We start from the raw sequence: 25,179 nt of genomic DNA, 5'->3' as shown, positions 1-25,179 counted from the left end.
TAATTGAACTGGGTGCTTTTAATTCTCTATTTTAAGCCATACCCAACGGTAACATCCCCTGCAGAAGTGCGGCAGAAGGCCACCGTGACCACGGGCGTCTCCGCTGCATCCCCTCTACGGCTGTCTAGACAGATCGTTTCTGGCACGGGGGCCTCGAAGTGAGAGCGAATAATGCCGGCCGGCCGGCGAAGCAGCCGGTTCTACATCGATCAGTGCTACACGCTCGTGCGCCTCTCGCACCTTGCAATAAAGCGATGCATCGAAACAGTTCGATCAATGATTAATATTGTCTTCTTTTTTTAAATTCTATCCCGTATTATATTAAAATGTTTTGCAACATGTGTTGTAGCTAGATCATTGCTTGAAATTGAGCAATATTAAATCTAACCTGCTGCAAAATTAACACTGTAATCGACTAGCTCAAAAGTAGATCCGATCAAATTGGCAAATATCTGCTAATTGCCTATCTCAACATCACTTTAACCATATTTACACCTTTCAAAATCCGAAAGTAATATTTCATAATCATGCGAAAGTATCGAGCACGTGAAGTAAACAAGCTCCTGGAATCTCTTTATCTTTTTTTTCCAATTGCCCCATCTGTCGCGATCAGCTCCTTCGTTTGCATTACTCTGATTTTAATGCATTTACTACTCTCCCCATACCCCTCTGTGTACCAACCCCTTCAATGGTACTTCTACGTGATGTAACATTCAATTGCGCATCTACTACCATCATCGTGTCACGCTTGATGGAATCGAGTTTAATCAATTGCGCTACTACACAGCCACGCGTACACGGGAAAGGAATGTTGTGTCGCCGCCGCCGCGTTGCTGCAGAAAAGAGCTCGTAGCTGCTCCGTTTACGGATTACGGATTGTAAATTGAACCCGCACGTATAACTCAATCAAAATGTGTCGAGCGACCAAACAGCGTGGATTCCCGTAGTACAACAACGGGGATGTGGTTTTGCTACGGGAGATGCTGCGATCCAGATTTGTTTGTACGCTTCTATTATTTGCACAAACTTATGCAATTTTCATTCTGCTTCGACCGGGATGAAAACCGACACATCGAGTGCAGTTGCAAATGGCACAAATGCGCACGTTTTAGTATGGTCGATAGAGCGCATCGGATGTGGTTTCGTGTGTACAGTTCCGGCACTGCGTAGTAGATCTTCAGTAAAGTGGAATAATTTTCTGTGCACAATTTGCATCATCTACATGGTGACAGCACGGGAAGAACCTAAAAGCATATAAACACAATTCATGAGTTAGGACAGCAATTTGCCAATATCTTACCATTTAAAGTAAAGATTTTACCAATTTTAAAATCAATCTTCTTTCCTTTTTTTGTAATTCAATGATTAATACCATTCCGCACTCAATGAAATATGATTTAATGCAATGAAAAAGTCAGCCTGCACCGCACTCTGCTTCCCTTTTAAAAGAATTCGTTAATTTATGACAAGGCTCTAAATTTGTACCAATTTTCTTTACCCACTTAGTCGCGGGAAGCAACAAGTTGTTTTTACTGGCAATAAAATTATCAATTCTGCCTCACACATTGGGGCACTACCGTCGCGTTGACGTTTGGGATAATTGAAATGACATTGAGACGCCTCCCTGCATTTGACCGTCATCGACATAGCAGCCACAGATTGAACACGTTTTGCATAACGCTATCGGGTGTCTTCCAAAAACGAAGGAAAAGTACTCGATAGTTTCCAAGAATGTAGCGTGCTTTTTAGACATTTACTGCATTTTTGCTCCAAAGATGAGGGACACCTGGTTTCACCTGTGTGTGTGTGTGTGTGTGTGTGTGTGTGTTTCTTTGTGTCAATAAATCGCAACGTATCGTCGATGCAGACGACACGCTCTTGAATAATTTATATCGCTCCTCCAGACACAGGACGGGACGACAGCGACGACTCTTCGAGACGGCAACGCAACAGCATACAACCCGACCCGACCGCTCCCTCCCATTGGCTTCTGCCGTTCGTTGAACTCTGGTGGTGGCAACAGATCGGCCCACATCCTTTCGCGATGGCTGGCCATACGCCAGCTGAAGTCACTTTCGTTCGCAAAATGTAGCGAAATGGGGACAGTAGCTTATTGACATAACTAAAAAGAAAGATCATATATTGATTGTATAATATCTTGAGCCAGTTTATCAGTAATTTGATCTTTTGCAAGCATTTTTCCAACATCGTTTTAAGCCAATCGGTTATAAGCACAGTACACGATCGGCAATTCCTCCTCCTGCTGCTGTTGCTACACTCAACCGTAGCGAGATTCTGTTCACGTTTTTGCAACGTGCACACGCACGCAGAGACCATTCTTCTTTGCGAAGATGTTGCCCTCGGGTAGGATGTCAAGGGGATTAATGGTGTCCTGTAGCCGGCACTGGCCGGCCACTCAAGGTTAGCGCTCGGGCACACATTAAACGCTTAGGAACGTGCGCGCTCTGGTGCCACTCAAGGCATACACACAAAAAAAAACTGTTTGATGGTAGATTTTGCCTATGCTGTTTTCGCGTAGATTTGATGATCCAATACTTGCGGCGGTTGTGTTGTGTTTTTGCTCGTAATTTTGTTTATTTCTTCAACGCTATCGAAACAGTACGAGGTCGACAATCTTTTGAAGACTCTGAGGAAGAAGATGATGGGCGGTAAAAGATTTATAGTGTCTTCGAAGCAACCGGACACACACTCCTTACACAAAGCGAACGGTCGTAAAACGGGACCACACCGAACAGAAGCTTTTGGTATATGATGAGGGTATATTGCCTTTTTTTTCTTGCGCCTTTTCTGCAGGTCATGTTTACACTAAAACAAACCCGCATAGCTTTTGAATGTACGCTGTCAGTATGAATTTTTCTTCCGTTTGCAGCTACTGTGTAAGGTGACCTTTTTCTGTCTTAGTGTATATTCTTCACAAATAACACAAACCAAAGGAATGTCTGCTATCTGGAAGGAAGGGACGGAATGTCACAACCAATTAATATCCTCTCTCTCTCTCTCTCTCTCTCTCTCTCTATCTCATTGATCCTGACAACACGCCCGCGGGAAACCTTTCTCAGAGAACTCCAATAAGAATCTGAGGTTTATTTTTTTCTCACTCGATGTATGACGCAAATCTCTTCCTCGTCTAGCCCGAACACTATCGTGTTAATCGATCATAGCAGAGGAAAACCCCCTGCAAAGGAAACCCAGCTACACACGTCTATCCATCATGCAAGCTTATGATTATTAATTATTTTCCTATCTTATCGAAAAGGGGCACTTTGGGGCTATCTATTGTATATTTCATGTTTGTTATGCATCATTAAGGCCCCCCAAGGGAATGTTCAATGCCTTGTACGATGCTAATTTTTTCACCTCTTATCTTAAGTGCCATAAACATTGCTGGGCAAAATTGAACATCACGAGACGAGGTACGTACGTATATAGTTTACAAACTTTTATAGAAGTAGTAAATCTTGTAGAAAGGAAGATTGTAAAAACATAAACTGACATACAATAAACAATGCAACAAAAAATCGAAAAATTCCACTCAAATTGAATTATGTTGTCCCGTTTTTGCTCAATATCATTAACATTGAGGTTGATAAGATACAAACAATACTTAAAACAGCTGATTATTGCACGTCCACGGTAGCAGTCACGTATCCTTTTGTTGACCTTCTCCGGATATCCTGGGACACGGCAACGTGCAGTGGAGTATCGTTCGCAGGGAGGTGGGGGACTGCAAAACAGTAAAAGGCAATCTCGGAGTTGCGAATTTCACAACTCGACCAAACCAACGACCAACGGTTTTCTCTCTCGCAGAAGTTTGGATATAAAAGCAAGAGAACGAGAGAGAGAGGAAGCTAATAACAACTTAAACACGCGACCAAAACGTGAACATTTCATCACGCTAACGCATATTACAGTGATAAATCTGTTAGAAGTTTGTTGGCATACTTTATCAAGTTGGCATGTTTGAAGCCAATCTAAAAGCTTAAAAGTGACCTCAATCAATGCTCTAAAAGCAGAATAAAACATTAACATGGGCACAAGACTTCTAGAACATTCCTTGGCTTCTTGGATCGAGATCCTCTCTTTGGTCGTGTGCTCTCCAGACAGAAAGAGAGAGAGAGAGAGAGAGAGAGAGCGTGGCATTACTTTGCTTCCCCCTTTTTTTAGGGGCAGCCCTTCATACACCATTCGGCAGTTCGTATGACGTATGCATCACGCTCATACTCGCGCAAAAAAAAACTCCCCAATAAACCTTTCACTGGCCTACTGCTTCCCTCACAGTCCGATACTACTATCCCTACAATATAGAGCATCACATTTCGCGCTTCCCGCTCGTATTACCCTAATTATCGATCGGTTTGAACATTGTATGCCCTTTCTCTCTTGCTCTCTCTCTCTCTCTTCGCGGGAGTCCCCTTCTTCAAGGGCAAACCACGGCTCGGGAAGGAAAACAACTGCCGGCTGGAACACAGAGTGGTGGCGGCATTTCCTGCGCCACCACTCCGCAACAACGTTTGAATGCGGCTCCCGGGTGCGCTTGGTGCCGGTTTGGCAGGAGTCGGCGTGTCAGGGGGGACGGAAGGCGCAGGAAAATCGATTGTTTCGTCAATGGTCTGTGAGGGGCGGGTTGGTGAGGGGACTTTGCAGACGTCACAGGAGCACAAACACAAACATCCACGCATACACACTGAGAGATACGCCGTGTGGTGCAGGAAAAGCTGGTCTCGTGACTGGAAAATTGGCGACGACGACGACGACTTGCAGGACAACTCCGTCGTGCAGTTGTAATGATTCGTCAGGAGTAATGATGAAAAAAGGACAAACAAAACAGCAAAACAAAGTTTTCTGTTCGCTGCTCTAGGGGAGTTGTGAATTTCCCGTTTTCCCAGGCCACGATTTCCACCGCCACCGCTTATGTAATGCACGCGTCTGACGCATTTGTAACGCACATCAGCATATATCAAAACCCGGCCAACTGTGCGCTTTGTGCACTCAAGAATTAGATGCAAAAAAACAATCCTTCAACATCCTTCTTCCGCATCCTTCGCATCAGACATCAGAGTGTGCCATGCATAAGTAGCAACAAAGGCAAAAGCGAGGTTAGGGTTTGCAACTCTTTTCACACACACGCACATTTCACACCAAAAGGACACACAGCAAACCAACACTCCACGTCAGGGACTGAGGCACTTGTTTTCGGTAGGCAAAAAAGGGACAAAAACCAGCTCCTGCCAAACACTTTCACTCCTCAAAAACTGTCGTTCGTACGAAAATGCAGGAAAAATTGGTCACACGCACATCAGCACACACACGATTAACTCAGGTTCACTCAGGTTTTCATAGACAGCCAGAGCCAGAGCGCGCGGCGAGTGTGGTGCTCGCACAACAGGCTACAAGAAATCTAAAAATACGGAAAATTCATCGTGAAAAGTATAACTGAGGAAAGATCTGCTTTCCACCGACCAAAACTCCCCCCGCTGATGAAGATGATGGTGTAGAAAACGAAAGTTGCATTTTATTTTTCGTCTGCGTCTGTGACGTACACTACGAGGGACAGCGAAAAAAAGACGAAACTAGGTAACGTGACCTCCCACTAGGGCAGGACAATATCGCAGGATCACAACTACACTATACAATACCAATGAAATGCATTTCAACTAACCGATAAGCGAACTCCGGTATCCAAACTCGCGCGACGACCGGAAGAACCTGTTTATGCACACACACGCACACACACGGTGTTTCTCACTTTTGCCCAACTGCTGCCGAACGATACCGCACCACACACACGCACAGGATCACCACGAGGAATAATCGTCCTTTCGAGAAGAAAACGTTTTTTTTTTCTTTTGCTTCAAACGGCTGTTATAGGTGTGAGTGTGTGTAACACTGACGGCGAGGCACACAAAACGGTGGAAAATGTTCGCTTCCACGAGGTGGGTTTTTATGCTTCGAACCGATACACCGGATATTAGAGCACACGGCACTGGAGAAATTCACTCACGGTATTTCGCACACTCACACGAACACGAGAAACCTTTTCAATTGGAAACACGATGGGAAAAATCAGCTTGGCTGCACGAGTGCGTCCTTCTTGCTCAACTGACGGTACAAGAATGTATGTGCGTTCGGTTGAATTTGCTCAGCATGTGCTGCATGAAGCAGTGTCTACACGTGCACGCGATGTGGAAGATGTTGATGCCGTTTCTGGATGGAATTATTCTAGAAATATGAAAAGAAAACGTTAAGAGTTATGAGAAAATATGAATTTAACACAATGAAATAGGTGGTAGTTTGCTCAAATTGCCTTTATTATCTGTTCTAAATTATTAAAAAATGCTCGCACCGTGCAGCGAGTTTGAGTTATTTGGAGCACACCCACGACTCCTATTCGACTCCGCCTATTGTTAGTCTGATTCCGAATCCGACAAAATCCGAAACAATAGTTCCGCCCGGAGTCGGAGTCATCCGAAGTCGTCCGGAGTCGCACGGAGTCGTTCGGAGTCAGAGTCATCTAGAGTCGTCCGGAGTCGTCTGGAGTCGTTTGGAGTTGGAGTCGGCCGGAGTCATCCGGAATCGTTTGGAGCCGTTCGGAGTCGGAGTCATTCAGAGTCGATTGGAGTCGACCGGAATCGGCAAGGTCTTTGAAAGAGAACAGGTTGACGCGTTTAGACTTAAATTGACCATGGGAAAATTTGATGCTTTTGATTTCTCCGGCAAGACCGTTGCAAATGATAGTGATTCATGGATCAATGTTTCTGAATACAGAAGGGACCAAAGTGACTTCTTCTTATGATGTCTTCCCAAGCGCCACAGATTAAGCTTAAACGACTGGAAAATTGAATATCCATAGAAAAAATGAAAGCTCCACAGCTTCATTGGTTTGATCAATAGATGGCGTATTACAACTCATCATTATATTGCTAGCCTTTTCTTGCAATGTGTTTCGACAAGTTTCATCTTATCATGACCTAATATAGCCTCCTAACTTTCAGAGCAAAAATCTCTATGAATGGTCGTGTGGTCAGATACGCGGGTATCAACACCAACGACCATTACTCAAATCTCACTTGCTTCAGTGCTGGTGGTTTCCATTGGAGTTTAGTATTTAAACAATCGTATCGCCGTTCTAGTTCTAGCGATGCATAACTTCAATGCGAAACCATACAACAGTACAGAGGAAATGAGAAAGCTCTCCTCCAAGCGATGAAGCTCAACTGGTTGGGGTATCCCACCAACAGAGAGCGCCACTAGCTTTTTCGCTATTTTTAGAATGCATGAGTCGTTTGCCGTCTGCTAAACGAAGTCTTTCTATATTCCGTTTAGGTAGAGTGCTTGAGTCGTTTAGAAGCCGTTTAGTGGTCGTTTAGTGGATTTGTGGCACTTGGGTTATGACCTGAATGATTTCCATGAGTGATTTGCCGCAGGAAAACTGAAGCATTACAATAATATTTATATCAAAATCGTCTTCTTTTCCCGTTTCCCGCTGTAACCCGTTTATTTGTAAACATTTTTTCATGAAACTCAAAAGCGAGCTGAAATTGGCAACCTGGCAACGGGCTTTGCTTCGAACTGTTCTCTTTCAAAGACCTTGAGAATCGGGGTCAACAGGAGACAACAGGAGTCGTCCGATGCAATGTGCTGTCTTTTACTTAGTGCGCGAACTTCGTATAAAGACCATTGTTTCGAAGGTCGACTCGGGCCAAGCCCGGAAGTCTCGGACTCCAATCAATTCTGGACGAATCCGAATGACTCCGGACAACTCCAACTCCGAACGACTCCGAACAACTCCGAACGGCTCCGCTCATTTTCAGCCGATTCCGGACAAATCCGGACGACTCCGTATAATGCTGGACGAACCTACCTTCCGGAATCGGATCCGAAATTATCGGAGTCGGAATTATCGGAACTTTACCCGTTACTAGTGTACACGCTCCTTACGAATGTCTGTGACGTTGACCAGTTGTGGCCCACTGTGTCGTTGGTACCGTTCAAACGCGTGAGTTTATTTACAAACATCCTAGCAACGACGGTTACCGGCAGCAGCAGCAGCACTCTGTGGTTTTCCGTTTTCCCCCGTTTACCAATACATCTCATCGCCATTTCTAGATCGTTCTTAACAATCGAAGCATGAGCTACGCTGTACCTCCACCACAATGGATTCCGTACAGATGATATCGCATATCGAACAATCGCTCAACTATTCCGTGTACGACGTCAAATGGATACCCTGCACGGCAAAGTTTGTATCGCTCGGGTCGAAACCGAAAGGCACGGGCGTGGTGCAAATATACCAGCTCAACCGGGGCACGCTCGAGCTGGTGAAGGAGACGGAGCGGGAAAAGTCGCTGAAATGCTGCTCGTTCGGTGCCTCCAAGCTGCGCACCGAGCACCTGGCGGTGGGCGATTTTGCCGGCAAGCTGGCCGTGTACGATCTGGAACGAATGGACGCACCGCCGGTGTACGAGGTGGCCGCTCACGATGGGATCATCAACACGCTCGACGCAACCGGCGGCTCGACGGTGAACTGTGGTGCGCCGGAAATTGTGACCGGAGGGCGGGACGGTGCGGTGAAGGTGTGGGACCCGCGGCAACCGAACGATCCGGTCGCAAACATTTGCCCGGCCAGCAAGGACAGCCGGCGTGACTGTTGGGCGGTCGGGTTTGGTGATTCGCACAACGCGGTAGAGCGTGTCGTTTGCTCCGGGTACGATAATGGCGATCTGAAGCTGATCGATCTGCGCAATCTGAAGCTGCGCTGGGAGACGAACGTGAAGAACGGCATCTGTGCGGTCGAGTTCGATCGGAAGGATATACGAATGAACAAGCTGGCGGTCAGCACGCTGGAGGGAGGGCTGTTTGTGTACGACATGCGCACGCAGCATTCGCAGAAAGGGTTCGCCTCGGTGCGGGAGAAAACGGTCGGACAATCGCTGGGCACGAACGGTGTGATCGGTGGGGCCAAATCGACCGTCTGGACGGTGAAGCATCTGCCACAGAACAGGGACATCTTTGTTACCGGCGGTGGGTCGGGCAATGTGCGCATATGGCTTTAGTAAGTAGCGCCAACTCGTTGGATTACACCGAGTATTTGATTTAAATTTAATAATTTTCTATTACTGCAGCCACTATCCGGAAAAACGGGTCACAACGCCGTCGGACGGGGAAGAGCAGGGCGTTGCAGGGACGCTGGAAATGTTGCACGCTACCACGCTGTCCACGCAACCCGTGCACACCTTCGACTGGAGCCCCGACCGCCAGGGACTGGCCGTGTGCGGATCGTTCGATCAAACCGTGCGTGTGCTAATAACAACCAATTTGAATTTGCATTAAATTTAAAGGTAGATAAATGGTTTATTTGAAGGGAAATGTATGTTTGCATTCGCTTGGCGAAAGAAAAACTGCCCCCATCCCCCTCCTATTGGGCCATCGCTTCCTTCAATTGGGTCGTCATTTGTTCCACCAAACGTTCCAGCGCCGCCAACGGTTCGGCACACTCTGGCCACGCTTCTTTGCTTGCGGAGCGTAAGCACGCCTGCCCACTGAGCCGGGCCGAAGAGAGCTGCGATCGTAGCGGCACTAACCGGTCCGTCTCCTGCCTTCCATCCACAAATGCCTTCAGCGAGCGTTCGCAAAGCTCAACGCTTAGGTTCACCACCGTCAGAGCGCTCTCCGGCGCTTTGGACCACTGGCTGTTCGACTGCGTGTAGCCGCGGTACGCGTTCTGTAGCTTCTGGCAGCGCTTCAGCAGGTCCGCATCCTCCAGCTCGGCCGCCAGCTCGTACAGATACCCATTGTTGGGCTGCTGGGCACAGGCATGACCGAGCAGCTTGATCGCTTTCTGCTTCAGCCGGCCGCACGACACCCCATCGGCGTCCTTTTCCCCCAGCACGATCGCGCGCACGACCAGTTCCAGCACCTCCTTGTCGTAGTGGCGCTCCTTCAGCTCGAGCAGCCGCTCGTACGCGTTCAGCGCATCGCCAACGTTGCGCGTATCGACACACACGAGCAGATAGTTTTCCCACACCTTCCAGTTGCTGAAGTTGCACTTGAGCGCCTCCTGCAGCACCTTGTGCGCGCGCGCCTTTTCCCCCAGCATGATGTACGCCTTGGCGAGATTGTTCCACGGCTCGAACCCGTGGCTCTCGAGCGAGGTGTACAGCCGGTAGGCGTAAGCGGCCTCCTCCCACCGCTCCAGCTGCAGGGCGGAGTACCCGAGCCGCAGCAGGATCCGTTCCTGCAGGCAGTTTATCTCGATCGAACGGCGCAGATGCTCGATCGCGGCCGCGTAGTCCTTGCGCGCGAAGTAATAGTTGCCCCAGTGCCGTTGCGCTTTGGCACTCTTCTCGTTGGACAGCTCCCAGGCCCGCCGGTAGCAGTCCACCTCGTCCGTAGCGTCACCGAGCATGCAGTACAGCCGGACCGAGGGGCCGTTCCGTTCGATCAGCTGATTGATGACGGTGGCGGCGAGATGGCGCATCTCGAGCACCGTGTAGCAGTCGATCACGTTCTCCCAGCTCTGCACCTGCTGGTAAATGTCGAGCGCACCCTTCACCATGCCAAGGCTGACCATAACGTCGGCCAGCTTTTCCTTCATCTGCCAGCTGGCGATGGGCCACGAGCTGAACGCCATCGACAGCCGGTCCGCTATCGGGATGGCGGCCGTTTCACCGGACGGTGTGTCGAACTGCTGCACCAGCTCCTCGATCTGGCGCAACGATCGGTCGACCGTGCGCTTGTGCGTTGCCTCGGTGGTGGCGTTGAGGAAAAGGGTGGCCACACGGGTTGCCCACGGTCCGTGCTGCTGGTAAACGAGCGACGTGATGTAGGGTTGTATCTCTTCCAGCGTCAATTGCTCCTTCGGCTGCGACACGTACAGAAAGTATCTAGAAAAGAAAAAGCAAACGGGATTACAATTTACCTGTTTTTGGAAGAACGAAGAGAATTCCCACTTACACCTTCCCGAGCACCATGTTCTGTACCAGCGCGGGCAGCTGCACGTCCTCGTTCTCCTGCTCGCTCATAAACTTAACCTTTTCCAGCCGCACCTCATCCTCCAGCTTCAGTATCCCCGGCAGCTTCAGATGGCCGTGCGTTTCCAACGCACCGGGCAGTCCCAGCTCGCTGACACCCTGCAGCCGAAGGGTGAGCTGGGGCAGTGGGTTCTGCTGGAACTTGGTGCGTACTCCCAGCACACCTTCCACCGACAGGGTAACGGACGATACGGCTTCCAGCTTCTCGAGCCACTGTTCCGACTTTGTAATGCGCTTAAACTGCACAAATCCGAACAGTATCTCTAGAAAGGTTTCCACTTTCGTTGCTTTGTCCGCATCGGCTACGGCTGCCTCCAGTGCGGCCACATTCGTGTTGAACCGTTCGTACAGACTGTGGGTAAGATCGTCCATGCAGCGCTGATGGATGAGCAAATAGCGCTGAAACCAGAGTCGCAAGCAGTACTGCTCGGAGGTCGCTTCTTTCGACTCCGTGGCGAGATTAACGAGATGCTCGAATATCTTCTTGCAGACAAGCAAACAGTCCGCACGCTCTACATTTACGTTTAGCTCCTCTCCATCGGAACCAAGCTGGGCTAGAAGGTCGGATGCTTGCTGCTGCTGTCCTTCGGCGTGTTTTTCTCGCGGTCCAAGGAAGTTGTACTGGACAAAGGCCAGCAAGCTGCCGATGGCCAGGTGAAGCAGTTCCTCACTGGAAGCATCAGTTTGAAGCGTTTCATGCTCGAGCACTTGGGCGAACGTGCTGGAGTTGAGCAGTGCGCTCCAGTCGGCTTGCAGCAGAGCCGCATAGTACCGGCCGGATTGTTCGGGAGCTGGATTGAATACCATCAGAAGAAATTGGTGGTTAACCAAAAAAGGAAAAGAAATACGTTCTAATGTACCTACCGTTCCGTTGTTTTAAGCTCGCCAGCAAGGAATCCATCGTGGCAGGTGATTGAGCGGGGAATCGTATTTCCAACTCTCGTGCACGCATGGAAAGCAGTTCACATGTGTTTACCGCTGTTGACAGATGGAGATTTTCAAAACAATCCTTGCACAATGGTAACCGATCGGAAATATTCTGAATAATTTGATTTTTCTTGGAAAACATTTTAAAACGTACAACTGGTCTAAAAATGATCTCGAATATGATGTCGAAAATTCATGATGTGCTCTTTGGAGCACATCCACGATTCCGATCCGACTCCGGCTGCTGTTATTCCGATTCCAACTCCTGCAAAATCCGTACCACTAATTCCGCCCGGAGTCGGAGTCGTCCGAAGTTGTCCAAAGTCGCCCGGAGTCGTTCGGTTGAGTCGGTCGAAGTCGTTTGGAGTCGGAATCATTTGGAGTCGTTCGCAGTCGTTCGGAGTCGGAATCGTCCGGAATCGTTCGGAGTCTCGCAGAGTCGTTCGGAGTCGTCCGGAGTGGTTCAGAGTCATCCAGAGTCGTTCAGAGTCGTCCAGAGTCGCCTGAAGTCTCCCAGAGCGTTTCTACATACACCGAGACTGCAGCTGAGAGATGGCTGTGAGAGAATTGACAACCGGTTTCTCTCGCTGGCGTGTGTAGAAGCTCTGAAAAGCGCCGAGATGAGACTTTTAAAATGATGTTGAAAAAACCCATTTTAATCGCTAAAATGAAGTCAAAAAAGTTTCTTTTACTTTTTAATAATATATCTACGATTATTTGACGGCAAAAATGCAAACTATAATTGATCGATCGCTATAAACTGCCAATTCAATTTTTTCTCAGCTCCATCGTTCTTTGCATGCCGAGGAGAATTCTCTCACCGAAAATGCTGTCAGTCGCTGTCAAAGCATGCTGTCAGTTATTTTCTCAGCTGCATTCTCGGTGTATGTAGAAACGCTCCCAGAGTAACCCCGAGTCTCCCGGAGTCAAACTCGTCCGGAGTCGAACTCGTCAGGAGTCGGAGTCATTCGGAGTCGTCTAGAGTCGATCGCAGTCGACCGTAATCGGAATTGGTCGGAGTCAACAGGAGCCGTGCGGCCGATGTGCTTGTAATTAGGCATTTAATTTCGTTGTGTTTTTTTTTATCTTTCACTTTGCGCGTGCACTTCTTACACAAGCCGACACAGAAAAACTTTGACTCCTACCGATTCCGGGCGAATTTGACGACTTCTAACGACTCCGAACGACTCCGGATGACTCCAACTCCCATAAACTCCGGCTGACTCCGGATGACTCCGGATAATGCTGGGCGGATCTACGTTCCGGATCCGATTCCGTATTTAGCGGCGTCGGGTCGGAGGTGACTTTGAATTTTTGCCAACTTTACCCATCACTAGTCGAAATGAACCAGGAAGAAATTTGGAATCTAGCATATTCAAGGCAACTAGTAGGAACTAATGTCGAATCCATCTTGATCGGGGAACTGTTTCGGAGCGTCTCATCCAACTTTGAAGCTGCATTCGAACCTATGCCAGTCTAGGAACTGGGAAGGAAGGTACACATTCTAAATGGTTGGAAAGGAAGCAAATCCAGTTCGTGACACAGGTTCTGCCCCAAAATTACCCCAACTTAGCAAAACCCACCGGCGATTTCCAGTTCGATAGAGGAGCAACCCTGCCCAATCCGGCCTGTCAGTTTCGCCCAAGGTGTCAATTGTTGGCGATCGAATCAACAACACTTGCTGTGCGTAATTTTCTTCTTCTGCAAACAAATTTTTACAGTGCAAAAAAGAGAGCTTTGATTACAATTTAGCTTATCACAGTTATAAGGGAAGTGTGTTTAGAAAAGGCGAACGATTTCATACAGGTTGGTGTTGGTTTTGGGGGCTATCATCCAAGGGGATTTGCTCCAGCTCCAACAAAAGCAAAAAAACACAATCCAAGCAGGCTGTCATCTTGCATGTAAAAAGAAAACAACAACAGCTTGGGAGAATTTTCCTGCCATACGACGCAGATTTTCTTCTTTTGCGTTAAACGAAGCACCTTTTCTTTTCTGTAGCCCTTTTAGTGTGAGACTTCCCCACTCCTGTGCGTGAAACGATGGACGAAAGCGGCTCGAAAGGTGGGGGTGATAAGGAGACCGACGAAAAGAGTCCACCGAAGAAGGCGAAAACCGTCCATCATCCGCAACCCTCAACATCGTCGTCGTCATCATCATCGCTGTCCGGCAGGGCAGCTTCTTCGTCCAATATGGCGTCCACTTCCAGCGCCTGTGGCTGTGGCGCCATAGCCACAGCAAGCAAAAGTGCTTCAGCAAGGTAAGCAGCACGGGATACAATAAGAATCCGATTTGATACGCGAGTTCGGGGGTCTGTCTGTACAGTGCACCGGAAGACCGGCAAAGTGAGTCCACCGCCAACGATCCGCCACCGGCGCCACGGAACCGGCGCCCGGCTCCTGCTGCTCCTGCTGCCGCTGCTAATGTCCGGAGCCGTACCCCTTCCCGGGAGCGCAACGCCGCCGAAAGGAACGCCTCGTCCTCGAGCGATGAAGACGCAGCGGTCGACGATGCCTACTTTCATCATCTGGAGCAGTCGGTGCGCCGGTTGGTGCATCGCAACGTGCGCAATCTAGGTAGCCTGCGCTCCCGGCAACGTAACGATGGCGACGAGGGGGCAGACGGTGCAGCGAATGCGGCGGGCGACGATAATGAAGCGGGCTCGGGCAGCGATGGCGGTGATCACCGGGAGCAAATTCGCATTCGGAATCAGGTTAGAGACTAAAAAAGCGCACGTGGCTTTTGTTCTTGGGGCGTGCTTTCTAATCCACGCTTTTTTCCTTTGTCTCCCGTTCGCAACAGCTGGCCGATAATATCGCGGAACTGCTGGCGCCGGGCTTTTTGCCCAACGAACTGGAATACGAAACGCCCTCGGAGGTGGACAGCGCCGAGGCGGACCTGTACGACGACGAGGATAACAACTGGCCGGCGGGTGGGTTGCAGCGCAGGCGGCGATTGTTTGGGATGGAGGAGGTAAACCATCTGTCCTCTGACTCTTCCCGCTCAAGCCTTTCGTCCGCTTCCACCGCATCGTCCAGCACGGACGGTTCGGAATCGTACATACAGTAAGTGGGGATTGTGACCGTGTGTGGGTGTCGACCGGGTAGGAGGAAACTAAATTCCGTTTCTTTTCGCAGGTCCAGTGAATCGGATTTCGTTTCGATCCAAGAACCGTCCGACCAGTGTGACGAGAATGTGCATAATCTAGAATGTCTGCAGACGAGCTCCGTGAAGTGCGTTTGTATGGGTTTCGCTATGCTAACTCAAACATAAACCTAACGGATTTTCCCCACCCCTCCCCTTTAGGTGCAAATGGAACATAGTGCGCGAGATAAGCCAGCGGCAGCACGGTATAGCGTTCCATCGGCCACCCGCCACCGTCGGACGGTACAATCCGATCCAGTTCCAGACGCGCGCCTACGGTTCGGTGCACCTCGTCCAGCGGCTAGGGCTGCTGCACAAGCTGGCCCACCATACCGGGTGCGTCAACTCGCTCAACTTCCACCCGTCCGGCAAGCTGCTGGCGAGCGGGTCGGACGATCTGCGCATCAACCTGTGGCACTGGGAGTCGAAGAAGCTGTTGAAATCGATCCGCAGCGGCCACAAGAACAACGTTTTTCAGACCAAGTTCATGACGTGCGACGGGTACGGGAGCGAGATCGAGATCATCTCGACCGGGCGCGACGGGCACGTGCGCCACACGACGGTGAAATCGTGCGGGCAGGCGGTCACCAAGGTGATCTTCCGGTCGCAGCACCCGATCCACAAGGTGGCCATACCGGCACGGAACGATCTGACCTTCCTGATGGCGGGCGAGGACGAGAAGGTGCGCCTGTGCGATATGCGCCAGGCGAAGATGCAGACGGTGGTGGACGTCGGGTTGCGGCTGTACAGCATCGCCACCCATCCGTACGATACGGAGTTTTGCGTGTCCGGTAGTGGCAGCGCGGTGCGCGTGTACGATCTACGGCGGGCGCAGAAACCGCTCCGGATGCTGTTTGTCGGCGAGCAGGGCGAAGGGGTACGCTCGAAAATCCGAAGAGGGAAATGGAAAGAAGCGCCCCCAAAACAATAAAAGCTAATTCATGTTTTCTCTTCTGCCAGCTACGAAGCTATTCCAGCATCACGTGCGCAGTGTACAACCACGACGGGACGGAGATTCTTGCCAGCTACAGTGACGATGATATCTATCTGTTTAAACTGGCCGAAGCGGAGGCGGAAATGGTGATTCCGACCGAACGATTCAGGGGCCACTGGTAATTTGCGTTAGGATTTGGACAGGGAAAAGGGTTTGCGCGTTTTTAACAAACCCTCTTTTTCGTTTTTCCATTGCCACTTCCGTCCACAGCAACGTGCAAACCATCAAGGGCGTCAGCTTCTTCGGACCGCGCTCGGAGTTCGTGGTGAGTGGCAGCGACTGTGGGTACGTGTACATCTGGGAGAAGAGCAGCCGTCGGATCGTCAACTGGCTGCGCAGCAATCCGGGCGAGGTGGTCAACTGTCTCGAGCCGCACCCGGCCTTCCCAATACTGGCCACCTCGGGCGTGGACAACGACATCAAGGTGTGGGTGCCGAAGGGGCTGCGCGATGAGCAGACTGCGCCCGTCTTCGAGTGGAACGATCTGAAGCGGTACGTGCGGCGCAACGTGCACAGTCGCACGCAGCACCGGAACGACTTTTCGATCCGCTCGGCCTCGAACCTGTCCCGCATCTTTCCGGCGTTTGCGTACGGTCCGCGCGCGTCCCTTTTCGATACGCTCGATGACGACGATGAACCGGTACGGCCGCGGTTAGACTGCAATCCTTCGTAAGGGCGCCCCAGGCGTGGTCGTTATTATGGCGAAGGGGCGGGAAGGACTTTTGCCGGGCATTTTGCCACAGTGCAGTAGTGACAAGCGAACATTCGGCGTGGAAGAACTATGTGAGAGGAAAGCGATTGCGCGACAGCCCCCGGGGAGGGGAAGAAATTATTCTTTTGTTCTGAATTTACACGCAAAACCGTGCGTAACACCGTTGCGGTGATTACGGGGCCCGGAACTATTAAAGTTATATGTATTTAATAACGGTTTTGTGCAATCGTTTTGTGAGATACGGTGACATTTTAATTTATTTAAACACTTCTCAATCAGCAGCCTAACGCTACTAGCACATTCACCCCTCCAGGGACACTCAAAACCCGTACTTGCTCTGCGTTTGGCGCCGGGACTGCCGGTTCGCGGCCCACATTGCCTCGAGCTCCTGCGCGTTGGCCTGCGCCTTGCTCGCCAGCTGGGTGATGTGCGATTTCCGCTTGCTGGTGCAGGTCCAGTCGCCCACGAGATGGCCGGTCGGCACGTAGCCCGTCTCGTCCTGCAGCTGCCGCCGCAGAAAGTCCTCCTTCGACGGGACGATGTCCGCGGACGTGATTTCGATCAGATCGACCTCCTCCAGCCGAGCACGCTTGGCCCGATTGCCACCGATCAGGGCGGCCAGTGCAGTTTCACTCGCCAAATCCTCCTCCACCGGCTGGTGCGGCTGGGCCGTATCGTACGCGCTGCTAGCGGCGCCGCTCGTATCCCCACCGTCCGACGGCTCTTCCGGCTCGGTGTACTTCCGCACGTTTTCAGCGATTTTCGCTGCCTTTTTCGCCACCATCGCACTGATTTCGTTCGTGCTGACGGTGGGCAGTTCATCGACTTTGTTGAACGAGAAGAAATCCACCATTTGTTCGTCCTCTTCCTCCTCGTCACTGTTGTCCGGTGGTTGCGCGGATGATCCGGCTCCCGGTTTGGCTGGTTTTGCGCCGGTTGGTCGGCTGTTGGACTGGGTTTGAGCACTCAGTGGGACATTGCGGGGCCGATTGGCAACGGAATCCGGTACGAGACGCTTGCTGAAGGTGGCACTAGCTGGAGCGCTTCCGGATGCTGCGGGCGACGGTTTCGGGTCAAACAGTGCCGTTCTGGGCTTCGGCAGCATGCTTAGCAGGCTGGTCGTTTTTTTGGGCATTGCAGCACCGATGATGGGCTTTTCCTTTTTCGCATCGCGTGTCTCGACGTCGTCGAAGTCCTTCATCGAGGGGATGGTGATCTGTACCTTGCCGTTGCGAACCTTGGGCTTGGCGGGCGGCGGCTTCGGTACGGGAATGTTGGCCGGGATGGCCTTCTTGTGCAGGAACTCGTCATCCTCCTCCTCGATGCTTAGGTCGTTCAGGAGCTTGGGAGCTGGAAGGTGTAAGCTATGCTTCGGCAGTTCATCGACATCCGGCTCCTGATCTTCCAGTGTGGCGCTTTGTGTGCTGCTGGATGGAACGTTCGGAGTGCCATTCTGTTTGACGGGTGCACTGGCCACTGGTTGTTTAGTTTCTTCCGGTTCCTCTTGATCTGAGCCATCATCGCTGCTGTATTCGTAGGCCACAAGGGACATGGTGTGTAATTTTGTGTATTTTTACCGCTTTTTAATCGCTTTTCCGAGAGAGTGAAATACGTAAACAAACTTTGCAGGACAAATAAACCTGTTGGCTGCGTACTTTACGACGCTTTGACGTTAGAAACGTCAAATCAAACGTCTTTCTCAGAAAAAGGCAAACCAACGAGCGCCATCCAACTGGCGGGAAATGGAGCAGAAAACGAGCAAATAATTTGTGGCGCGAGATTGTTCTTCCCACGCTTAGCTCCAAATTTAACATTTATTTCTCTGATGATTCTAATTGTTTTTTTTTTAATCGTAAATATGACTGAAATGGTCCTGGTACACCTGGATGTAGGTTTCCTTTTCCTGCGGCGTCATGTCCGCTATCAGCGTGTCATTGATCTCATCCAGCGGGTATGGCTTGCCGGCGACCGTTACCGTCGGCATGTCATCGTCGGACGCCGAGTCCATGATCTCCACGCTCGGTATCTCCGCACTCTCGATGTCCCGGTCGTCGTCGCTCGTATCACTCGAGTTACCGCCGTCGTTGCTCTGGCCGAGACCGCGCACCGCCTCGTTCGCCGCACTGCTCGCGCTCTGCTTTTCGTGCTGCAACAGCACCGACATAATGTCGTCCGCATCCTTCCGGCTGCGGCTCGATATCACGTTCGTGGCGGTGCTGCTGTTCGTACCTGCCGCGCCCGAACCGCCACCCGAGGGCGGCTGCGTTGAGGTAAAGGCGGCCTTCTCCAGTATTGCGTCGACCGAGTTGTCGTCCATGTCGTTCGAGATGACGGTCGATTCGGTCATCCAGACTGGCCGGTCCTTGCGCTGCGTCGCCGTGTCGATCGTATCGCTATCCCCGATCGTAATGTCTACCCGCGTCTCCTCCACGACAAACCCGCTGGACCGGGTGGCTTCGCCGGACCATTGCTCTGTCGGTGCTTTGGTGGAGGGTTTGGCAATCCTGCGACAAAAAAGAAGAAAAAACAATGAATTTTACTGTGCAGTTAACAGTTTTGCTGGATTGCTTAACGTACCCCCGTATGGTGTCTATATCTACTGGTTCTGGTTCTAGTATTTCGGGCGCCAGCTTAATACCCTCGACCTGCCGCAGCAGATCGTACAGCGGCTGCAGCTGCTCGTTAAACTTGGCTAGTAGCAGTCTTGAGTCTTTCTTCGGCAGCGCGGAACTGTCCTCGTCCACCGTGTTGCCACAGTACGTGCAGCGGAACTCGCTCGTCGCGAAGTCGAACAGCTGGTCCGCCTCGAGATCGGTGAACGTCTTTTTGCAGTTGGAGCACTTGAAGCTCGCCCGGCTCGTCGCGTCCCGCTCCTCCGTCTCCATCCGCTTGCGCATATGGTCCAGCTTGTACTTGACCACGTTCACGAACGTTTTGTAGTTGATGAAGTAGTAGTTCACCTTCTGCGCCTTCCCGTCCGGCCCGGTTTCCATCTTGAGCCGCACCTGGAGAAATTTGTCATTGCGTAGTATCGCTATCCGGGCGCGCAGCATCTTGCGCTCGAACTTGAGCAGCTCGCAGATGTCGTCCTCCTTCATGCAGGGATTCCGCACCAGCATATCGACGACGAGCGCGTCCTCGATCGTGTAGAACCCGCGGACCACGAACCGGGCCAGCTGTTTCAGGCTGCTCGGTATCTCCGTCACGTACCGTTGGTCACCCATTTTTTGCTATTTTTATTGTTGGTTTTTTTTGGCGTATGATGAACCTATAAAATGAGGTAAAAAATGCTGCTTAAAATGTGTTTAAACATTAGTTAATTGAATTAAAGGGCAAACATGTGAAAAATGCGCTTTTGAAGAAAGACGCTAAATCTGCTCATTTTTAATTTGTACTTATTTTTTGTACTTTTAGACATTTTTGTAATATTCAAAATAATTCAAATGACAGAATACAAAGAACTCAACCAAATTGCAATTTTTAAAAATGAATTATTTCCGTTAAAAAATTACAACAAAATTAACAGCAGCATCGCATCAGAATGTAAACAAACGGTTTCTCTCAAATTGCTATCTTTTTCACGCATGCTCTCTTCCTTTCGCTCGCACTGTTCCGTTCTCTTTTGCACCGCTCAAACAATACACCACCAATACCAATCACCGCAGCCAAACCCGTCCACACGCACACACACTCGAACGCACCTGTCAAGCACGCGGAGGGCTATATAGCGCGTCCCGATGACTGTGTGTGCTGCCCAGCTCAGTTTGCTGTGCGTTTTCACGAAGGCCAGGTTCGGTGCAGGCACGTTTTTTCACTTCACTGTATGGCGGCTATCGACAAAGTTCGCGTGCTGGTAGTGGGCGATTCCGGTAACGGGTTACATTGCGCGTCTATTGTAGCGTGTCTGGTGACCGGCGGCAGCGTGCAACCGGGAACAAAAGCGCACTTTCTCGCTAGCCGAACTGGGGCCGTGCCGCGGCACGGTGCGCCATATTGAAAATTGGCATTTCGATGGTGGCAGTGCTGCCAGCCGCCGCGAGCGAGAGTGAGAGATGTGTGTTTTTGTTGCTGTTGCTGTTGCTGCTGCCGCTGGTTGCTACGAATTACCGGTTTTGTCTAGCATCACTGGTTTTTGTTATTGTACTTTGACAGCTGTGCGCTGCGGGCGTACGAAAATATGCGAACGCGAAATGAACGCAATATGTTTTTGTTTTGCTTATTTGCTATGCTAAAAAGATGTGAATTTAATTGCAATTAACTAATTTCCCACTTTGTGCGATTTACTTTTCCTCTCCCAGGAGTTGGCAAAACGTCGCTCACGCATCTGATCGCCAACAATGAGCCGCTCACATCGCCCGGCTGGACGGTCGGTTGCTCGGTGGAGGTGAAGCTGCACGAGTACAGAGAAGGTACGCCCGCCCAGAACACGTTCTTCGTCGAGCTGTGGGACGTTGGCGGCTCGATCAGCCACAAAAACACGCGCGGCGTCTTTTACAACCCCACGCACGGCATCATCCTCGTGCACGATCTGACCAACCGCAAGAGCCAGGAAAATCTGCAACGATGGCTGGCGGAAATACTGAACAAGGATGGCAAGGATGCGCTCAAGGGCGGCGACGCGATCGATATGGATCCGGAACAGTTTCTCGGCTCGACGCAGGTATGGGGTCGGAGCGGATGGCACGTTCTCCACCATTCGAAGGGCGACTTAAACGATTGATTAGTTTAAACTTTCTCAGATCCCAATACTGGTGATCGGCACGAAGCTGGACATGCTGGACGAAGGGCACAAGCAGAAAATTCAAACCCGCACGTCCGCCGGCAGCATTGCGGAACAGTGTGGAGCGGACGAGATCTGTCTGAACTGTCACGAGTCCCGCTCGCTGGCCGCGGGAACGACCGATGCCGTGAAGTTGGCCCGATTTTTCGACAAAGTGATTGAGCGGAAGTATCACAGCCGAGACACGGGCAGGAAGTACGCCACCAGCTACAGTTCCGCCATGGCGGGACCGTTCGGATCATTCCCATTGGCGCAGCAAACGGCAGGGCAGCAAAGCTCCACGTTTAGTTATCTCAACGCTAATCCAGTGACTGAAAGCTTATCGTGATATTGTAAATAAATGTCAAGCCTTATTTCCATAACATTTTCGTTCCCTGTTGTCTTTTTATTCGATATTTGCAAAAAACAAACACTCTTATCTCAGTGTACGCGCAGCAATACATCGCTTTAGCCCGGCGGCCACTTCATCTGCCGTCCGCCGAGGAAGTGCAGATGCAGATGGTAAACAGACTGGGCACCGTTCTTACCGTCGTTGATGACGACACGGAACCCTTCCTCCATGCCTTGCTCGGCGGCCACCTTCTTGCCGACCAGCATCAAATGTCCGAGCAGCGCCTCGTCCTCTTCCGTCGCTTTCGATAGCTGCGGAATGGTCTTGCGCGGGATCACGAGGAAGTGCACCGGTGCTTGCGGAGCGACGTCGTTAAATGCAACACACTGCAGCAAAGAGCCGGGGGAGAAATGGAAGGTCAGAACAGGTTCTCAAATCTGGTAATCTAGAGCAAAACAAAAACACCACTTACCTTATCATCCTCGTAGATGAACGTGCAGGGAATTTCTTTGCGTAGAATCTTCCCAAAAATGGTATCGTTTGCTGAGGCATCAGCTGCCTGCGCTTTCGCTACTTCATCCGACATTTTTTCCGGGTGAAATAAAACAACATGCACCGGGCGGAGCAAGGGATCAGGTTGAGTGCAGATATGCTTACACGTGTGTGAAGGAATTGTAATGTCATATTGATTTTTATGAGCTCAGCGATAAGGAACTTTGTTTGAATTATGAAAGAAACATTTTGTGAGGAATTAATATTTTTTTTTAGATGTTTTCAATTTAAGTTTTCCGGGAAATTACATTTATTTCCCCCAATTTTGAGCAATGCGTAGTGGTGGGACGTGTAAACTTAGCTAAACAATTTTGAAAGACAATTTGACACGAGTATGTCAAATACCCCCTTCGCTTAACCGGGGCAGGATGCGAGCATTATCGGATTATCCGTGGATAAGCAAAATTTTAAATTCAAATTTTTAAAACTGACCGTTATGATATAAAATACAGGTCGATTTAAATATTTTTTGTAGTTTAATAGAAAAGTTGAACTTTTCTACTTAATTTTTCACTTAAAATTCACAATTTTAATCTGATTTAATGAACTAAAATTCTTCTTTGAAACATTTATTCACGCCACAAGCCTCTTTTGCTAAACATTTTGAAATATTAATTTAAATAAATTTTATACAGTAGGTGACCGCTAACTGGATGTGTTTTAACTGGAGTGCTTTTTAACTGGAGGTTCGCTAACTGGAGTGATTCTCAGTTAACGAACACTTAAACGTCAAAACATGATACATCCGGAATCTCATGAAGAGAAATTTGTCGCAAATGTGCATTTTTCAAACATATTTAGGGTTTCTTGCCTACGTTTGCTATTAATTTATGTTATTACACGAATTACTATACTTTATATCAACATAAATGAAAAAAAGTTTGGTATGTTTATTCCAGTCAACGCCAATCAAAACAATCAATCCATAGAAACGTCACTCCAGTTAGCGAACATTGTTCGTTAACTGGAGCTTGTTTACCTCTCAGTTAGCGGTCACCTACTGTACATAGGGGAAAGCGGGGCAAAATGGGCATGTTAAGCAGTTTACTGAATATTCCTTTAAATATGCCACAAAACACAATTTTTCTTTCATTATTGTATGCCTCCACCCTTTATCTATGGATTGAAATTGCCACATTGAAAGAAAACAACTTAAAATCATGAAAACAATGAAAAATAAAAGTTGATGTTTTACGAGAAGCTATTTTGACACGCGGGGTAAAATGGGCATAGCCCTGGGGCAAAATGGGCATATGTAAACAAACTGCGAAACGTCAAAACACTGGGGCAATATGGGCCACAACAACGGCGCTTAGGTGATGGTCTATGCTTTTGCGCACGTTTTGTGAAATATATTTTCGTTCTATCTTTTGTTTTGCTGGTCAGAAAAGCCCTTAAAATTCTTCCAAAAATATGTTATCGACATTAAAACAATTTTTACACGTTGAAATCTACAAAATTGAAACTTTTCAAGCTGTGGCTGTCATCATTATTGAGGCGACAAATACAACACCATAGCCTCACCAAGCGCCAGATGTCAAAAGCATCTGCCCATTTTGCCCCAAGCGTAACTGTCCATTTTGCCCCACGTGAAGCATTTTTGTATTTTTTGTTATATTAGTAAAAATACGAATTCAATCGCCTTGATTGCTTCAGACAAATTGTAAAGAAATATCATATCTTTAAAAATATATCATGAAAAACTTCAACGCATCCCTGTGACACACGTTTAAGCTTATTTTCGAAGTGGCAAAAATTACATCAATATACTGCTATACCTTATTTTGCATTTTTCTTAGTTATTTGTTATATAAGGGTTATGAAACTTACATGGTGTTCATAGAACACTCTAATGAATGCATTTTTAGCATTGGAAAGTATCTTTGTAGTCAAATAATGCTTAAATAGAGGGTGCCCATTTTGCCCCACATGCCCATTTTGCCCCGCTTTCCCCTATATTGCTTCCAGTTTTTTAAGAGCATATCAAGTGTGTGATGTGAATAAAAGTGAACTGGTTTCGACAGATTTTCTTTTGCACTTTTATTGCCACGTGGCTCGCTACTGAAGGAGACGCCTAGTGGTTGAAGATTTGCTATCCTGATGAGGATCACTAGATCTTTCATTACAACAGCCTTTCTGATAAAAAAGAACTATCTTTTGAAACTAGACTACTACTTTATGCAAAAATATTATATTTTCAGTACAAAAACTAATGATACGATTTCATTTCCGAATGTGTTAGTAATAATAACCATAGATTGTGATTGGAGGAAACAACCCCTAGGCATAGTTTTATTTAAATATTTTACATCATTTTTCACTTGATGAGACAGACAAAAAGATTGTGCAGCCATTTTCGTCCAATAATTGTACAAATGTGCCTTTCAACAAAGAAACATGATATGGGAAAATAATCTCTCTTTTCTTATTAAACAGTGCAACATAGCAAGGGTCTTCAAACTTTTCACTTCGTGGACCGCATTGCTTCAAAAATATCGTTTTTGAGGACCATTTTGACGCCACCTTTAGCTAATAGCCGAGCGTTTATATCTCCTTTTAATGAGAAAAAACAAAAGGATGTATCAAAATTGTACAACTTACTTTTATAGGAGCTATGTTTTGCAATCATAATATAGCTTCTTAACTTTTATGAACTAATAGACAAACATATTGCTTATACAGCGTATACAG

At 48.9% G+C, this 25,179-nt stretch overlaps 8 protein-coding genes across 10 annotated transcripts in view; 3 read left to right on the top strand and 5 right to left on the bottom strand.

The window, feature by feature from the left end:
• Positions 1-6,138, bottom strand: part of LOC120951886 (uncharacterized) — a 28,890-nt gene extending 22,752 nt beyond the window's left edge. The window contains exon 1 of the mRNA XM_049607422.1: positions 5,681-6,138. The gene's annotated coding sequence lies outside the window, so the exon portion shown is untranslated. The remainder of the gene's footprint in view (positions 1-5,680) is intronic.
• A 1,890-nt stretch (positions 6,139-8,028) lies between these two features.
• Positions 8,029-9,381, top strand: LOC120950745 (dynein axonemal assembly factor 10). Its single transcript, XM_040369013.2, has 2 exons — positions 8,029-9,073; positions 9,144-9,381. The coding sequence occupies exons 1-2, from the start codon at positions 8,175-8,177 to the stop codon at positions 9,349-9,351; spliced, it is 1,107 nt and encodes a 368-aa protein (XP_040224947.2). The 5' UTR covers positions 8,029-8,174; the 3' UTR covers positions 9,352-9,381.
• On the bottom strand, positions 9,342-12,067 carry LOC120950744 (tetratricopeptide repeat protein 27). The gene is made up of 3 exons (XM_040369012.2): positions 11,916-12,067; positions 10,975-11,842; positions 9,342-10,904 (listed from the first exon to the last, which is right to left on the bottom strand). Exons 1-3 carry the CDS (start codon positions 12,001-12,003, stop codon positions 9,437-9,439), a joined length of 2,424 nt encoding a protein of 807 aa, XP_040224946.2. The 5' UTR covers positions 12,004-12,067; the 3' UTR covers positions 9,342-9,436.
• Positions 12,068-13,609: 1,542 nt separating this feature from the next.
• LOC120948122 (DDB1- and CUL4-associated factor 8) lies at positions 13,610-17,038 on the top strand. Of its 2 annotated transcripts, none has more exons than XM_040364121.2 (8): positions 13,610-13,784; positions 13,977-14,235; positions 14,301-14,688; positions 14,778-15,040; positions 15,113-15,208; positions 15,282-15,996; positions 16,080-16,231; positions 16,324-17,038. In XM_040364121.2, the coding sequence occupies exons 2-8, from the start codon at positions 14,018-14,020 to the stop codon at positions 16,784-16,786; spliced, it is 2,295 nt and encodes a 764-aa protein (XP_040220055.2). In that variant the 5' UTR covers positions 13,610-13,784; positions 13,977-14,017; the 3' UTR covers positions 16,787-17,038. The 2 variants fall into 2 exon arrangements, with proteins under 2 accessions (XP_040220055.2, XP_040220056.2); XM_040364122.2 differs by having other exon boundaries at positions 13,641-13,661.
• Positions 17,039-17,054: 16 nt separating this feature from the next.
• Positions 17,055-18,503, bottom strand: LOC120948124 (proline-rich protein PRCC). The gene has a single exon (XM_040364125.2). The coding sequence runs from the start codon at positions 18,375-18,377 to the stop codon at positions 17,145-17,147; it is 1,233 nt and encodes a 410-aa protein (XP_040220059.2). The 5' UTR covers positions 18,378-18,503; the 3' UTR covers positions 17,055-17,144.
• An 85-nt stretch (positions 18,504-18,588) lies between these two features.
• LOC120948123 (general transcription factor IIE subunit 1) lies at positions 18,589-20,640 on the bottom strand. Its single transcript, XM_040364123.2, has 3 exons — positions 20,527-20,640; positions 19,403-20,093; positions 18,589-19,329 (listed from the first exon to the last, which is right to left on the bottom strand). Exons 2-3 carry the CDS (start codon positions 20,047-20,049, stop codon positions 18,672-18,674), a joined length of 1,305 nt encoding a protein of 434 aa, XP_040220057.1. The 5' UTR covers positions 20,050-20,093; positions 20,527-20,640; the 3' UTR covers positions 18,589-18,671.
• On the top strand, positions 20,605-21,967 carry LOC120948125 (rab-like protein 3). 2 transcript variants are annotated; one of them, XM_040364129.2, is made up of 3 exons: positions 20,605-20,694; positions 21,124-21,485; positions 21,565-21,967. In XM_040364129.2, exons 1-3 carry the CDS (start codon positions 20,649-20,651, stop codon positions 21,931-21,933), a joined length of 777 nt encoding a protein of 258 aa, XP_040220063.2. In that variant the 5' UTR covers positions 20,605-20,648; the 3' UTR covers positions 21,934-21,967. The 2 variants fall into 2 exon arrangements, with proteins under 2 accessions (XP_040220063.2, XP_040220062.2); XM_040364128.2 differs by having other exon boundaries at positions 21,550-21,967.
• Positions 21,965-22,587, bottom strand: LOC120948126 (adenosine 5'-monophosphoramidase HINT1). Its single transcript, XM_040364131.2, has 2 exons — positions 22,409-22,587; positions 21,965-22,322 (listed from the first exon to the last, which is right to left on the bottom strand). The coding sequence occupies exons 1-2, from the start codon at positions 22,520-22,522 to the stop codon at positions 22,053-22,055; spliced, it is 384 nt and encodes a 127-aa protein (XP_040220065.1). The 5' UTR covers positions 22,523-22,587; the 3' UTR covers positions 21,965-22,052.
• Positions 22,588-25,179: the final 2,592 nt, after the last annotated feature.

This window comes from Anopheles coluzzii, chromosome 2, assembly GCF_943734685.1.
Source record: "Anopheles coluzzii chromosome 2, AcolN3, whole genome shotgun sequence".
NCBI classification, from domain to species: domain Eukaryota; kingdom Metazoa; phylum Arthropoda; class Insecta; order Diptera; family Culicidae; genus Anopheles; species Anopheles coluzzii.
This window is presented reverse-complemented; position numbering and strand designations above follow the sequence as displayed.

Coding starts and splice junctions, on each gene's coding strand:
- LOC120950744 (XM_040369012.2), bottom strand. CDS start 12,003: ATGCGTGCACGAGAGTTGGAAATACGATTCCCCGCTCAATCACCTGCC. Junction 11,843..11,915: donor GAGCTTAAAACAACGGAACG/GTAGGTACATTA, acceptor TATTCAATCCAG/CTCCCGAACAATCCGGCCGG. Junction 10,905..10,974: donor AACATGGTGCTCGGGAAGGT/GTAAGTGGGAAT, acceptor TTTCTTTTCTAG/ATACTTTCTGTACGTGTCGC.
- LOC120950745 (XM_040369013.2), top strand. CDS start 8,175: ATGGATTCCGTACAGATGATATCGCATATCGAACAATCGCTCAACTAT. Junction 9,074..9,143: donor AATGTGCGCATATGGCTTTA/GTAAGTAGCGCC, acceptor CTATTACTGCAG/CCACTATCCGGAAAAACGGG.
- LOC120948122 (XM_040364121.2), top strand. CDS start 14,018: ATGGACGAAAGCGGCTCGAAAGGTGGGGGTGATAAGGAGACCGACGAA. Junction 15,209..15,281: donor CTGCAGACGAGCTCCGTGAA/GTGCGTTTGTAT, acceptor CCTCCCCTTTAG/GTGCAAATGGAACATAGTGC. Junction 16,232..16,323: donor GAACGATTCAGGGGCCACTG/GTAATTTGCGTT, acceptor TTCCGTCCACAG/CAACGTGCAAACCATCAAGG.
- LOC120948126 (XM_040364131.2), bottom strand. CDS start 22,522: ATGTCGGATGAAGTAGCGAAAGCGCAGGCAGCTGATGCCTCAGCAAAC. Junction 22,323..22,408: donor TCATCTACGAGGATGATAAG/GTAAGTGGTGTT, acceptor TCTTTGCTGCAG/TGTGTTGCATTTAACGACGT.
- LOC120948125 (XM_040364128.2), top strand. CDS start 20,649: ATGGCGGCTATCGACAAAGTTCGCGTGCTGGTAGTGGGCGATTCCG. Junction 20,695..21,123: donor GCTGGTAGTGGGCGATTCCG/GTAACGGGTTAC, acceptor TTCCTCTCCCAG/GAGTTGGCAAAACGTCGCTC. Junction 21,486..21,549: donor AGTTTCTCGGCTCGACGCAG/GTATGGGGTCGG, acceptor ACGATTGATTAG/TTTAAACTTTCTCAGATCCC.
- LOC120948124 (XM_040364125.2), bottom strand. CDS start 18,377: ATGTCCCTTGTGGCCTACGAATACAGCAGCGATGATGGCTCAGATCAA.
- LOC120948123 (XM_040364123.2), bottom strand. CDS start 20,049: ATGGGTGACCAACGGTACGTGACGGAGATACCGAGCAGCCTGAAACAG. Junction 19,330..19,402: donor GATATAGACACCATACGGGG/GTACGTTAAGCA, acceptor TTTTTGTCGCAG/GATTGCCAAACCCTCCACCA.